Genomic DNA, 15145 nt, shown 5'->3' with positions numbered 1-15145 from the left:
TTCCTTCCTTCCTTCCTTCCTTCCTTCCTTCCTTCCTTCCTTCCTCTTCTTCTTTTCCTTCTTCCTTTTTGCTTTTTACAAAATAACATTTACAAAGGGATAGCAAGAGCAAACATGCAAATGTCCCCCCCAAAGTTGGGGGCATAAAGCGCCCCGCCCCCCCATGCCTATCTTATACTCTGGGTGGGGGAAGGGAATTAGGGTCCCAGCTTTGCCCAGGCCCATGTTCCAAGTCTGAATCCTCCTTGGGCTGCAGTTGTAGGCTTCCTCTTGGCTGCAGCTCTGGGCTTGGTATCCTGGCTTGAAGATCACCCTGGTTTGAGTCCCCATACTGTGGGGATTCTACCCCCCACAACAGTAGCTGGAAAGGACAAATTAAATGGGCCAAGCACATGCCCCGAGCTGGCTTCTGGGGGCCATGAGGTAGAAGAGGAGAGTGGGGAAGGAGACCTTCCCCCTCTGACTACTCAGTTCATGGCACCTGTGCTGGGGTTGAACTTGGAACTTGGATCTTCACCCTATGCAGAAGCAGAAGGAAAGAACTCCAAAACGTTCCATTAAATAATTATGCGTAAGTCAGATTGAGAGACATGTTGTGTACTTGGTGACCACTAGTAGGTGAGATAAGAGAGAGCAGTTTTGCAGGTAAATTAGATGAGGTCGGATTTCCCTTTCCAATGCATGAATACTGTCCAACTCAGTGGAGACCTGGGTAATCTGTCTTCTCCCAAATGTGCAGGAGGAATAGCTGTTGCCGCGTGTTCTCAGATCCGTGTTCTGACTGCTAGTGGAGCTTCTTCCACATAGTCTTTACCTTCTTTCTGCCTTCCTGCTCTCTTTCCCTTCCCTTCTCCTCCCCCCCCACCCCAGCAAATCCTAGGCTTGGGACTCAGAGGGACTCAGCCTAAGAGAGGTCAAAGGGGCTTGGGATTTGGGGAGATACTGACTTAGTACTGTTTCAGGAGTGGGCTAGGTAATGTGGTAGTAGGCTCATGGGCTAGCCTGGAAACCTAACAACTCATTTAAAGGATTGCATCTTATAGTTTAGAAAGCAGGGACCATTTCATTTTGGCTTTTGCTTCTCTAGCACCTAGCATGGTGCCCAGCAAATGGTAGGTGCTTAATAAGTGTTTTATCATTTATTGATCAGTGGGAAAATGCATACAGCGTTCCAAATGACTAACTTACAAGTGAACTTTTAGGAAAAACATCAGAAAAATGTCATTTTCCCCCCCTGTATTGTAAGCACGTGCCTTTTGCTGGAGAAGAGCAAGGAGGCAGGCTGGGAATAAGTCCTTAGTGATCAGAACCAGATTGAGAGAGGTTTTAGGGGAGACTGTACTTGGCCAGCTTAAAATTCAGCCCTCATCTGTGGTCCTTTTGGCCTCATTCTGAGCTCTGGGAGTGGTTATGGTAGTTAGCATTGTATAAAACTCCATTTCTTGTCACTAGTGTGGTCTTCTATGCATTCATCCAAGGCATTTGTTCTCTAGTAACCAGGCTTTTGGAGATGAATAAATTATGTGAACATCTGCCATTTACTTAGGTTTTCCTTTATAACGATGACTTCAGATATATTTAAACAGGTGCAGAGGTGCCTCACGAAAGAGCATAGAAAATGAAACATAATGGTGGGGCTGTGTCTGCAGTAGCTTGAGGCGGGTGATGAGACATGCTTTGGGGAATAATTGTTGAGAATTAGAGCAAGCAGAGAAATCCAGGCTCAGGTTTAGCCTTCCCCCTCTTATAGCCAGCATGCTGCAGTTGTACCGTATGAATCCCTGAGCCACGGCTAGGGGCAGCTTCATAAAAACACCATTCAGTGCCTTTGTGTTTCTTTGGAGTTCCATTTAATCGTGAGTAAAGAACTTTCTTTGTTTCAGCCTCTGAGAAACTTCAGACATGGCTTAACAAGCTCTATCTAAGCCGTTATGTAGCAATGATGAGATTGGCTGTTAGAGCACTTCCTATGGCTGACTTAGCCTTGCCTTAAGAAGTTCCCTTGATAGGACAGTGGGGGGGGGATGGTGAGGAGACTTTTGAACCCACCATATTCCTAGAGCCACTTTCGATTGAAACTGCACTTACGTAGCCATGCAGAGCATGAAAAAGTTCAGAAATGGTAAATGAAGCAACTCGCTTGTCTTCCAGCTAACTCTAGGGTCTCTTACCTTCTAGTTTGAGAGTTTGGCAATGCTTTGGCTGGAATAACTCCTAATTGTGCTGCCAGTGAGAACAAACTTTAATGACTACTTCTACTAATTTTACATTGAGTATTAATAATTTTCATGTTGGTATAGCGTTTTACACTTTTCAGGTGATTTCCCCAAGCTTACTTTCTTTTGATCCTGAAGATAGTCTTGTGAAGTGGGCATTTATTTAAAGATGAAGAAAATTCACCTGAGAAACTTAAGTGGTTAAATGGAGGTAGGACAAGAGCTCCTGTGCCTTCCAACTCTATCCACTAAATGCACTATAGGGTCCATTTCCAGATGTAAACTCTTCTCTATAGTAAGGGAGATTGGGAGAGGGGAGATCAAGGTTCAAATTCTGGCTTTACCACTTAGTAGTCATGTGAATATTTGTTTTCTCTTTTCTTTTCTTGTCTATGTTCATTCCACATGGGCATTTGGTCTTGAGTATGGATAAGGCCCATGTCCACATTTTCAGGTATCTGCTAAATAACATCTTGGAATTTCATACAGAACTTAAAAAAAAAAAGCACTCAATGACAAAAAATAAGAGAAGGTAATTTCACCTCTCTCCACTTCATTTTACTAATCTGTCAAGTGAGAGGGTTGAGCAAAATCATCTCTAGCTTGGCTCTTGTAGGATTTTCATCATAGGATTATAGATTTAGAGCCAGAACAGGTCTTTAAGGCCACCTTCCTCATTTGACAGATGAAGAAATGAGACCCAGAGAATGTAAGTGGCTTTTTCAGGGTCACTTGGGTAGTAAGTAAAAGATCCATGATTTGACTCAAGGCCCTCTGACTTGAATTTCTATTGTTCTCATGATATGGAAAATTGGAGAATGTAGTTGTAGTATTTTAGACATTATTTTCTCCCAGTTTTTAGGAAATTGAAGACTTTGGAATAAGAAGCTCATTGAACTTGAGTAAGAATTTTTCTTAGATTAAGGTTGGTTGATGTCATAGGAATAAAAAAACTGAAGTGTATTTTGAAGCACATAAAATGAGATGTTTTGAATGGACATGCTTTAAATTCTTTTATTATTGTTATTTTCCCAGACAGTGTTTAATATGGTCGTAGAAGTACCTCGTTGGACAAATGCCAAAATGGAGGTATGTGATTGAATAAATCCTACTAATATCAAAGGAAATTATAACTTCATTATTAAGCATCCAAAACATGGTCTTTTAGTTAAAGAGTTTCCCACAAAATTCAATATGGTTGGCTAATTTTTTAATGAGGAAAAAAGTTCTAACTTAAGAACCTTCTTGTTGAATTTATTTTCCATTTAGTTAAAAAAATTTCTGTTGATCTGAACTACCATTGTGATCTTGGGCCAATCACTTAACCTCTCTGGACCTCAGTTTTCTCATTTGTAAAATGAAGGGGTTGGTCTAGATGGACTTTGAGGGTCTTTCAGCTTTAAATGTGTGAGCCTATGACCTGTGATGTCATCAGGGTAGAGAACTTCCAATGTGGACATTCCATCTACCAATGCAGATCTGTAACCTTTCAAAATTCATATTCTTAAAGTATCCCTGAAGGTATTGAGAATGACTTACCCAAAGTCACACAACTAATATTTTCCAGAGGCAGAACCTCAAGCCAGGCTCTCCAGACTCTGAAACTGGCCCCAGGATACATTAAAAAAAAAAGTTTAAAATTTAGATGTTAGGTGGGTGCAGTTGTACTCATCCTTACTTGTTTGGGTTTTATTCAGTGCGGATCTTTTAACTTAATCTGTATAGTAAATGACCTATATATCTGAGAATTGACCCGTCTTTTCCCTCATGCTCTCCTTCACCTTGGGAAATGGCAAGCGCTCTTTTCAAGGGTGACCCTAGCAGCCACTGAGTTATATTTAGTTCAGTGACAGCCCTGAAACCTGTTTATTTGGGAGTGATGCCAGTTTGGTTTCCAAGGACTTAATTCTCCCTTTAGATTTTGCTCATGCAGGAGTGATAGAGTTTTCCAGGGCAATGCCTGATTTACGATGACTATCTAAGAACATCTGCTCTTCTGCTGATTATTCATTTTGAATCTTCTTCACAAGAAGCAAGCCTAGAAGATGTTCAGACCAAGGCCCCTCCACAGCTTCCCCTGGTAGTCTTCATGAAGCATTCAGCAAGACCACTTGCAGAGCAAAGTAGGATTTAATTTATGGCAACTGTTTTTGTTGAGTTATCCAAAGCGTTTCTACTACCACTTTAGTGGCAGTATTAATGTTAATTCTAGCTTTTAAATTAGGGATGTTTTTTTGGTAGGCCTGTTTCTCAGAATGTATGGAAAGTTGCCAACACCTCCTGCACCTGTTATAATGATCAACCTTTATTAGAGTTTTTAATCATGATAATGATAAGCACTAGGTTATTCCTCTCTTTATATACTATTTCACAATCTTTTTCACCCTTGCCTAGTAAAGGAAGTCACAGGATCCCAAAATATGAAACTTCACCCAATGTAAATGATTTTCTTCATCAGACATGCTGATGCTTATTTTTACTGACTTGGTATTATAGGTAATTTTTTTCCCTCTGAATAATTTGAGACTATTTTAGTGAAGTTTGGTAGAAATATGACTTTGAACCAACCAGCTGAACCATGGCCTCATAATTAATTTTATCATGATTGATTTTAAAAAGCAAATTGACTAATCTTAATCTGTTGACCATCCCAATCTTCCTACTTGTTGGATTTTTGAGCTTGATAGGCTTGTAAAATCTCGACATTTCTTTTCCAGACATTTTCTCCAAGCTTATAAAGATTAGCTTGTAAATTAGTAGTATGAAAAATCTTGATTTTTTTTTTTTTAGCATATGAGATGAATTTTGGTAGTCTGAAAATTTCAGACTTTTAAAGAACTTTTCATCCAGTCGGATAGAGGATTAATTGCTGTTCATTTGACTTTTTCCCTTTTTTTTTTTCCCTATGATCTCTTTAGATTGCCACCAAGGAGCCATTGAATCCCATTAAACAAGATATAAAGAAAGGCAAGCTACGTTATGTGGCAAATATCTTCCCTCACAGGGGTTATATATGGAATTATGGCGCCCTCCCTCAGGTAACATTTTTGTTATAATGGCGAAACTTTTCTGTCTTCTGAGTAAATTGCCTTGTAAATCCTGTGCACTGCATGAATTTAAATCAGCAGTAAGGATATGTCTGTTTGAGAGATTTGTAAATTCGATTTTTTTAAGGCAAAGTTTTATTATATCAATAAATTTTCTTCCAAATCATGTGTATTTCCACAAACAATTTCATGGAGTTAAGCATTTAGGAATCCTCCAACTTGGTATTTCATACATACATACATACATGCATGCATACATACAGACAGACAGACAGACAGACAGACAGATAGATAGATAGATAGATTGGTCCCTCCCTCCCCCCTTTGGACATGACCCCATGTTAGTCAAAAGTGTTTAAAGCCAAATTGTATTTACAGTTTTCCCTTTGAATGTGAAAAATGCAATATATTTATGTAAAAGAGTCTTTTTACATCTTTAACAGAGAGTGGTGTGTTTTCTTCTCAATTGATTTTTTTCTTTCCCTGACCTCATTATGAATTAGCTTAGTAAGCTTATTCACTTAGACTGTTCAGTGTTCGGTGTTTATAATCTTTAAGTGGAGAACAGTGAAAAGGAGGGAAATGAGCACTGAGGTAGCATTGTGAGTAATGGGAAAGCAGCATCTGTCTTTTTCCCTCTCTCCATGCTTCTTTTCTTGTCTCCTACACCCCCTTCCTTGTCTTTCATGCTGCTTCCCTCCCAGTGAGGAGGTGACTCCTTCCAGAGCACCAGAATGAATAAAAATGAAAATGTACCCAGTTAAGACCTACTGGACCTAGAAACATCTGCCTCTGTGTTTACATAGGCCATTGGAACCCCATCTGTCTGGAATTGGGAGTTTTTGTTTGTTGTCGTTGAGTTTTGGGTTTTTTTTTTTTGAAGTTTTGTATAAAATTCCAAGATGCTATTTAGCAGATATCTCAGAATGGGACATTGCCTTCTCCAGCCCTTAAGACCAGCTGCCCATGTAGAATAAACATTGACAAGAAAAGAAAAGAGAAAACAATTTTCTGAAGGGCCAGGCTGTCTTTGATGCAGTCAGGCCACCCACATGGATACATTCTGGGTTAAAATGGTGTGCTGAAAGGAATTAGAATTCCTATTGAAGTCATGGAAATAGCAGGTTTCTCTGTCAGCCCTGCGGCCTGCAAATGTAGCTTGGTTGACCTGTGAGTAAGTGAAGGGGGCTGTGAAAGGCTGAAGGGGGCAGCCTTGATCACACTCATGGGCTGGAACACTGTGTAGGAGGAGAAGAATGTGTGAAGGAAGGGAGCCCGTGAAGGAACTTGGGCAACTTAGTTCTATAAATCCTGTTGATTAGATATTCTCCTGTGGGAACATTTGCATTTAAAGCACTTTGATCTGACATACTAATTTAATTGAGACGCAGCAGTAGTAGATAGAGAGCTGATTAATATTGGAGCCAGGAAGACCTAAGTTCAAGTCCCATTTTTTTACACATCCTGATTGAATGACACTTAGAAATCCTTTACCTTCTCAGTACTCCAGCAGTTTTCCAAAACTGTAAGAAGGCTGGCTTGCATTGGTAAAAGGTTTTTCTTCATTTGTCATTTACCAATGACATAACCAGCCTAGCTCCCTCTTCCCGTTAACTTAATTAGCTTATGCATTTTTTTTTCCTCCTGAAAATATGGATACTAAGTTGTCCAGGATCATGAAGTTTCACATTTGATTCTTCTGGAATTCTAAGTGTCAGTGTCTCTTAACTTGAGATATATTGCTCTTTCCTGGGTTACTTCAAGTACTAGCACTTAAGTAGCAAATGTAAAATGGTTGCTTTGGCTGGGAATATCCTAGGGCTGGAATATCTTAGGGCTGGAACAACCTTAGACATCATTTTGTTCAATTCATTCATTTTTCAGTTGAGGAAACTGAGACCCAGTGAGGTTAAGTGACTTGTTTGAAGTCACAGGTAGAGTATGGACCATTTCCCACTGCATTACTGAATCTACTCTGAGTTCAAAGCCAATGAGTTGGCTTTGGGGTTCATATTTTTATTTCATATGGCAAGGAATTTTGCAGAGTTGCTTAAAGTGAAGGAGCACAGTTTTAAAGGATGAATGGAGGTGATTATGGCAGCTTCTCCTTCAGCCTTGTCTGAAATCAATACAGGAAGTCCTTGAGTTACACTTCATTCTTGCAGAAGAATAATTCAGATTTATAAAGTTTGCAAAATGATTTCCATAGAAGAGACCTGTGAGGTCAGGAGTTTGAATGTTATTAGTCCAATTTTATAGATGAACAGACTGAAGCTCAGGGAGATTAAATGATTTTCTCAGGGTCTCACAGATAATGCAGTCACAGAGTCAAGACTTTAATCCAGGTTCTTTCTCTCCAAACAAGTGATGTTTTCCATACAATGCTGCTCATATATGCAAATACAAACATTTATTAAGTTCTTGCTACATGCAAAGCCCTCTGCCAGGCTCTGGGGGACCATACACAGTTTACATAAGGTAAGGTTTCTGTGCTCCTCAAGCTTCCTTTTGAGGAGGGGCATGAGATGTGAACACAGATAGCTACAAGGCATTTCCCAATATTGTATATCAGAGAGTTGCCCAGCAAAACACCTTTGAGGCTGGAGGAGAAGGGACATCAAGGAGGCCTTTTGGAAGAAATGACAGCATTTGGGTTGGGTTTTAAGTGATAAATACAATTTAAGAGACAGAGAGGGCATTGCAGGCATGGGGGATAGTCTGAGTGGAGGGAGAAGGGGACCTGGTATATCTGGGTGTGACAGAAGGCCCAATGGGGCTGGGGTGGGAAAGACTTTTTCTAGAAGGTGGCATTTTAGCTGAGACTTGAAGGAAGCCAGGAAAGACAAGAGGTGGAGATAGGGAGGGAGAACAATCCAAGGATCTGGGGCATCCAGTGAAAATACATGGAGTTGGGAGATGGATTGTCCTGTGAGAGGGACAGCAAGGAGGCCAGTGTCCCTGAATCACCTAATCTGGAGAGGATGAAAGGTAGGAAGGGGCCAGATTATGAAGGGTTTTAAAAGACAAATTTTGGGTTTTCTGTTTGATCCTAGAGGTCCTAGGGAGCCACTAGAGCTTATTGGATGGGGAGGGGAGGGTGACCTGGACACATCCCTCGGGTAGCAGAGGAGAGCATGGACTACCTGGGGAGAGACTTGAAGGGAAGAAGTCCACCAGATCAGTTCACGAGGCTTGGCTGAATGCTTTGTCACATGGAAACAATATTATAAGTGTGTTTAGGCCCCATTATGCCACCGCGCGTCCTCGGCTAATCCGAACTTCTGTGAACCTCACTTTTGTCATTTGTAAAGGGCAGGGAACGGACTGGCCTGTGATTTTAATGGTGGAGGGTGAAGCCCTGCCCTCCATCATCAGTGCAGTTCCACATCTGTTCCAGGTCAAAATCTTGTTCTTGTCCAGTCGTGTCTGACTTCATGAATCCATGGGGTTTTCTTGGCAAACGGACTGGAGGGGTTTGCCATTTCCTTTCTCAGTGGAGTAAGGCAAACAGAGGTAAAGTGACTTGGCCAGGGTCACACAGCTAGAAGTATCTGAGGCCACATTTGAACTCCAGGCCCAGATTTCTATCCACTGAGCCAATCTGGATGCCTCATAGTCCTAAAGAGTTGCTTACACGGGGTCGGCTAATGAATAGAGGGACACAGTGAATAGAGCACCGGTCCTGGCATCAGGAGAACCTGAGTTCAAATCTGGCCTCAGACACTTAAAACTTAATAGCTGTGGGACCTTGGGCAAGTCATTTAACCCAACTGCCCTGCCCTCCCCCCTCCAAAAAGCAAAAAAAAAAAAAACAAAGTTGCTTACCTCACTGAGACATAAAGAGATTTGCTTAGGGTTTTATAGCTTATCTAGATGTCAGAGACAGGGCCTGAACCCAGGTGTTTTTGGCTTCAGGACTGGCTCTCTGCCCTCTACCCTACACTTCTACATTTGTACAATAATGGCAAAAAATATTTGTACTCCCTTCTTCCCACTACTGTGTGGTGAGCAAATGAGCTAATGTATGTAAAATTCAGTGTAACCACAGAGTGTTACCTAAATGTAAATTAATTAAGTGATTTTTTTTTTGGAAGGGGGAAAGCAGGGCAATTGGGGTTAAGTGACTTGTTCAAGGTCACACAGCTAGTAGTGTTAAGTGTCTGAGGTCGGATTTGAACTCAGGTTCTCCTGACTCCTGGGCCAGTGCTCTCTATTCACTGAGCCACCTAACTGCTCTAGTATAAATTATTTAAACCCAGCTTTTGGAGAACTGAGAATAGTTTTCCATGATAAGCTAGTCCCAGTATTCTACTAATATGAATAGTGAAACATATTAACAGCAATATGATGGGAACCTTTAGATACCTCCCCGTGCTTTGAGGTAGTCCCAAACTCTCAATATTGGGGGAAATTTAAATGGGTCTTTTTTTTTCCGCACATAGGCTATTTTGAGAAAGGTTTTCTTTGTTACAGTGATCCTACCTTCAGTCACTGATTACTAGGAAACTTTGGTTCTTGGTTTAAAGGATGTTTTGAGTCTTTTCCAGCCCTAAATAACGCATCCTTCTTATTTTTAATTTTCAGGGAAAATGTCTGCTCTAGGTAGAATCTCATATAAGTATTTACCAAATAAAACATGCAAGATAAGTGACCTTCTAGAATATGGAAATGCAATTAGCATACATTTCCTCTTCTTCCCCAGGCCATCTTCAGTAGGGCACTTGTTGCTGGCTCTAAGAACAGCCTAGTTTAATAACAAGATAACCCAAAGGAAGGCTTTGTGAGCCTTAAAGCACTCTACGTTATTACCATTATTAATTGGAGACAGTCACTGGCCCAAGTCAGGTGGCCTTTTCTCGGCGCTTGATGCGTTTATTACTCAGGTAACGTTTTGTGTTCAGCCGTCTTGCTGCGGGATTTTGCTCTTCTCCTATGATTTGGCTCATAATGGAAGGAAATTTGTACAAAGCAGTTACCAAGCCAACCATGCTTAGCAGAACGCTCAAGCAGTGAAATGCTGCTTGAGTGGCCGTCTCCCCACTTAACTTGTGATTCTCCAGTGTGCTGTCATTATCCCAAACCCGCAGCCCTTTAGACCTTTACAAGTAATAGCTTTTCCTGTCTCCTCAAAGTTGTAGCTCGCTTTAGCCAAAAAGCATCCTTGGTTTTCCCCAAGGCACTAAAATTAGCCGCACGTGACTAATTATCTTCCAGTTGTACTTCTCTGTGAGTGCTTAAAGAGCCTGGCTAAGTGCAGACACCCCCCTCCCCAGCCTCCAGCCAGATGATTACATGATACCCAAGGACGACTTCAGATATCTGTTGTCTAAGGGAAATACTGTTTTAATCCACACGATTATTTTGCTGTTCATTGGTACTAAGCATCCTAATATTTCCTCTTGAGTGAATATAGTGTCTTTTACATGAAGAGCTAATGGCATCTCAGGTTTAAGGGAGAAATAGTCTAGAAAGCAGCATCATAGATAGGGACATATGGAGAGAAGGCAACAGATGTTTGTCACTAAACGAACATGAGAAGGAGCGGGTTGAGACTGAAGAAGGCAGACACCAGACATTGACTTAGAGCTGAGAAGTCATAGCCATCAATGTGGGAGATACTGCAAGAAACTGATGATCACAACAGAGGATCAGGGCAGGCAGCATCATCCCCAGGGGGCTGGATTCAAATCTCGACTCAGCTTTTTGCTCCCTGTGTGACCTTGGGGAAGTGATGTAGTCTCCTTGGGCCTCAGTTTCTTCATCTGTAAAATGAGATTAAACTTGTTCCAGCTTTTGGCACCCCTGCTAACCCTCAACCTATGATCCCACGAAGTTGCTGGTGCCATGACTTCGGGAACTAACTTGGATTAGAGATGTTGATTAGGTCTAGGGCATCCGAGGAGCAGTAAGAAGAAACAGGTTTATCAAGACAGTCTTTGAGCTTCCTTCTCCCTAGGTGACCTGGCATTCTACTTGGCCATGGTCAGGCCACATTTTCAGGACCTAAGTCTGCCCTCATTTCCCACAAGAGGGCGTGCTCGCAAAGCTTTTGATTCTCTTCATTTTGCTGCCCCGGAGACTCAGACATCTTAGAATTTCAGAGCCAAAGGAGGACCTCAGAGACCATCTTGTCCAATACCCTCATTTAATAGAGAGAAACTGAGGATTTGAGGGTAGTGCCAGAATCAGGACTAGAACTCAGGTCTCCTGACTGTTAGGCCGCTTTTCTTTCTATAATCCCATTCTAAGGTGTTGACAAAAGGCTGGAATTCAGAATAGAGAAAGAGGTCACAGAATGAGGAAGGGAACTCAGAGGTCAGGAGGCCAACCCTCTCATTTGACAGATGAGGAAACTGAGACAGGATGAGGTGGTGTGAGTTGCTTAGGGACACACAGCCAAGGAAGCATATAAAATGGGATTCTAACTCATGTCTTCCAGACTCCAAGCTTAGTGTCTATCCATTATGTCTGTTTGCAAAAAAGAGTTAGCAGCTCAGCAGTGAAAAGGCTGAGTTCAATACTCAAATTGAACATATTGGTCTCCCAATCTGTTTTATATGAACATCAGTAAAGAAAAGGCACAACATTGACAGTTACGATAAAAGTAAAAAGTTATGGGCTGATGAGTGAAAGAAAAGTAAAGTAGACTTCAGTGCGAGCTAAGGGAGACATTTGATAGCAATTATAACAATTCAGCAATGGAATATGAAGGAGTGGACTCCTCTCCATTGAAAGTGTTCATCTCTTAGGGAAATCATAGAGGAAATCTTTACTTTGGCTAGGATGTTGGATTAGATTAGTTTTCAGGTCCTTTCAGCTTGTAAGATTTTTAAAATTCTTCACCTTGGTCATTGAAAAGTGAATGAGGCAGAGAGAAACAAGAGAAAGAGAAATATCATGGCTATAGAGAGAGTTTGAAGAGATCTTAGCTGTCTATCTAGCTGAACCCCTTCTTTTTGTAGATGAAGAAATTGAGATTATGTCATTTGCCCAAGGCCATTTGGAAAATAAGTGGTTTGCCTCCAAAAACAGCATTTGGAAATGATTAGACTTTCTAAAGGAAGATATTGCTTGAGATTATGAGATTAGATAAAGGACTTTGAGGTGAATGATGTGAATTGAGTGGGTATAGAAAATTGGGTATGTTGAATATAGGTCATTGGAATTGATTGGTTGATTTTGTTTTGATTGGTTGGGGCCATTTTGTTCCATAGTAGGCTGTAGAAAGTAAGAAGGAAAAATATTTGAGTAGGTAGAAATTCTGCCTATACCTAAGAATGTATATGCATGTGTAATGTGTAAAGTATAATGGACTGTTACTTAACTGGGCAAGTAATTTGATTTCCCTAGGTCTCAGTTTCTTCATCTGCAAAAAAATCAGGGGTGCTGACTTGATAACAACTCTGAAGCGTCTTCCCCTCCTAAAATTCTATGAATCTGTTATCAGTTCCAGAGGAGGGGACAGTGATATATATGTAATCCAAAATTTTAAATAGGTTTGATAAATGAAAAGGGTATTGGAATTGGAGTTGGAAACCCTGGTTTTAAATTTCTGGCACCAGCATTTCCTATTTTCTTATCTCTGAAATCTTTCAAGCTCTTTCAGCTCTGAATCTGTGTATGGCCCTGTCTTTTGGCAGTTTAAATTAAACAGACAGTGTAATTATTGATGATGATGACCTGTGATTTCATTGAGTGTACAGTGAGGCAACTCCCTCTAACAATCCAGGTTAACACTTTTTCTGCCACCTCATTCCTGTAGTTGCCTAGAGAAGAGGTGCCAAAATCAAATAGAGAGGGAAGGGGGCCACTAAACCATATGTAAGGATCCCTGCAAGGCTGCATATTGATTTAGAAAACTATATATTAACATTATCTATGTTCTGTTTTATTTTTATTTGTTTTGTTAAATGTTTCCCAGTTACATTTTAATCTCCTTCAGGCCACAGGAAGTGTTGCAGGCTGCATGTTTGAGACCTCCAATCTAGGGCACATAAAGGTTAAAACATATATATATATATATATATACACACACACACATATATTTTGGAGGCCAACAGGATGCAATCTTTTCTCAATTTTTAGATGAACAAGATAATTTAGGAATATCCTGTAGAGAATGTGTGTGAAAACCTCTAGCAGGCATGGGGGCAGAGATGGAAGAGTTCCATGAATGGAATAAAATGGGGAAAAATTACAGATGCAGTCTTGCTTTTATATCATTCATTTTACCCGAGGAAAGACTGGGCGGCTTCTGGTGAAATATATTTAAATAGCACGAAGTTTGTTCCCCTCCAACCCTCTCCCCCCTCAGCTCAGATAAAGTGCCAGCTCAGCTGTTATTGCTGTACAGGGACTGATTAAAGTCCAAATTCTGACTGGCAGAGGAGGGCAGGGGCACACAGTATGGGAACTGGAAACGAGAATATAAGTTTAGACGCTGACTAAGCTTGAAGAAACGTGTGTGTCTGGGAACACCACCCACTTCCAGATGTGATTATACAGACAAATGGGAGTCTGGAGGAGGAAATATTGTAAAATCTGCTTCAATTGTAGTAGGAGTTACGGATGTACTGGTGTATTGGCCTTGAGCCTTTGTGAAACTTCAACAGAGGAGAATCTTTCCATTCACATTGTGGATGCCTGTGGAACTTCCTGGTCACAGGGCAAAGGGAGAAGGTTGTTGTAGTTGGAGTTTGGTCATTAACTTACATTTCTGTTTTTGTTCTGTTTAGACTTGGGAAGATCCTGTTCACAAAGACAGTACCACCAACTGCCGCGGCGATAATGATCCCATTGATGTTTGTGAAATAGGCTCAAAGGTTTGTTCTGGGTGAAGGATTCTTCTCATATTTGTTCTCCTTGATTTGTGTAGAAGTTGCCAGGGATTAAGAGGAGGGTGATGGTAAGAGGAGAAGGCTGTGGGGCGCTTACCTGGAAGTCAGTTAGACAGGTTTATGGTATTACATTTCAGTTAGTAAGGAACAAAACCTAGAGAGGCCAGCCTTGGAGTCCTGCCTCTGACACTGTCTGCTGTGTGATGCCGGGTAAGTCACTATGACCTCTCTACACCCCAGGTGACTTTTCAGGATGACCACCACAGTGCCTCCCCAGGTGCAATCACAGATCAGGACCATGAACTAAAGCATACAGTACATCTCCAGCACCGATGCACTGTGCTGGGAACAGCCCAATGCTTTCTTCATTTGCTTTTGGAAACCAGGAAGAAATACCTCACTGAAATCAAATCACTTTTTGAGTTTGGCTCTCTAAGTGTATTAGTATTCTCCCAGTGTAGCCTGTGAATAAGTGAGGTAGCTTATCTTTTGCAGGCCCTGAGGGCACTGTTATCACATTGCAGCATCCACAGCTTTCCTACTTTGAACACCTCACTACATGACAGTGAAGTTTTATATGAGGTAGAGTTTGGGGGACCATTAGCAACTTAAATGCCTAAACTTTCTGCACAAGGTCTAGAATCCTTGAGCTACTGCTATTCTCTGATCTCTACACTTGTTACCAGACATAGGGACAAGTGTTAATGGTCACAAGTTTGTTAGTCTCTATGGCTCCCACTCACATTATAAGGTGCCTTTAAGACTAGAGAGTTAAGAAAATAAGAAAGGGTCAATGCAGTTCAACTGATGGGAATCTCATTGTGAGTTAGGATAGTTTCATTCTTTGTGTCCGCAGGCCAGATCCCTCCTAAATCTTTCCTCATTCTCCCCCCCACCCCATTCCTTGCCCTACCCCCCACGCCACCCCAACGCCAGTTCAGGGCCTAGAGCATTGACCAGCATATAGTTAGCACTTGAGTGAGTAATTGATTAAATATGCCCCAACTACCAATCTAGACATGGTTTTTTGATTCTTTGGGATCCC

The 15145-nt window shown here is 41.3% G+C and overlaps 1 protein-coding gene across 2 annotated transcripts in view; it reads left to right on the top strand.

Annotated features, from left to right (window-relative positions):
* The window catches only part of PPA2 (inorganic pyrophosphatase 2), a 116938-nt gene that overhangs the window by 16455 nt on the left and 85338 nt on the right, over positions 1 to 15145 (top strand). For both annotated transcript variants that reach the window (XM_069094710.1, XM_069094701.1), the window contains 3 exons: positions 3252 to 3305; positions 5135 to 5254; positions 13999 to 14085. In XM_069094710.1, coding sequence (XP_068950811.1) covers positions 3252 to 3305; positions 5135 to 5254; positions 13999 to 14085 — 261 coding nt within the window. The remainder of the gene's footprint in view (positions 1 to 3251; positions 3306 to 5134; positions 5255 to 13998; positions 14086 to 15145) is intronic.

This window comes from Petaurus breviceps, unplaced genomic scaffold, assembly GCF_028583685.1.
Source record: "Petaurus breviceps papuanus isolate PSGF00001 unplaced genomic scaffold, PetGlider_PUasm1.0 126, whole genome shotgun sequence".
Taxonomy (NCBI): Eukaryota; Metazoa; Chordata; class Mammalia; order Diprotodontia; family Petauridae; genus Petaurus; species Petaurus breviceps.
Note: the sequence above shows the minus strand (reverse complement) of the source record. Positions and strands in the feature narration are given on the sequence as shown.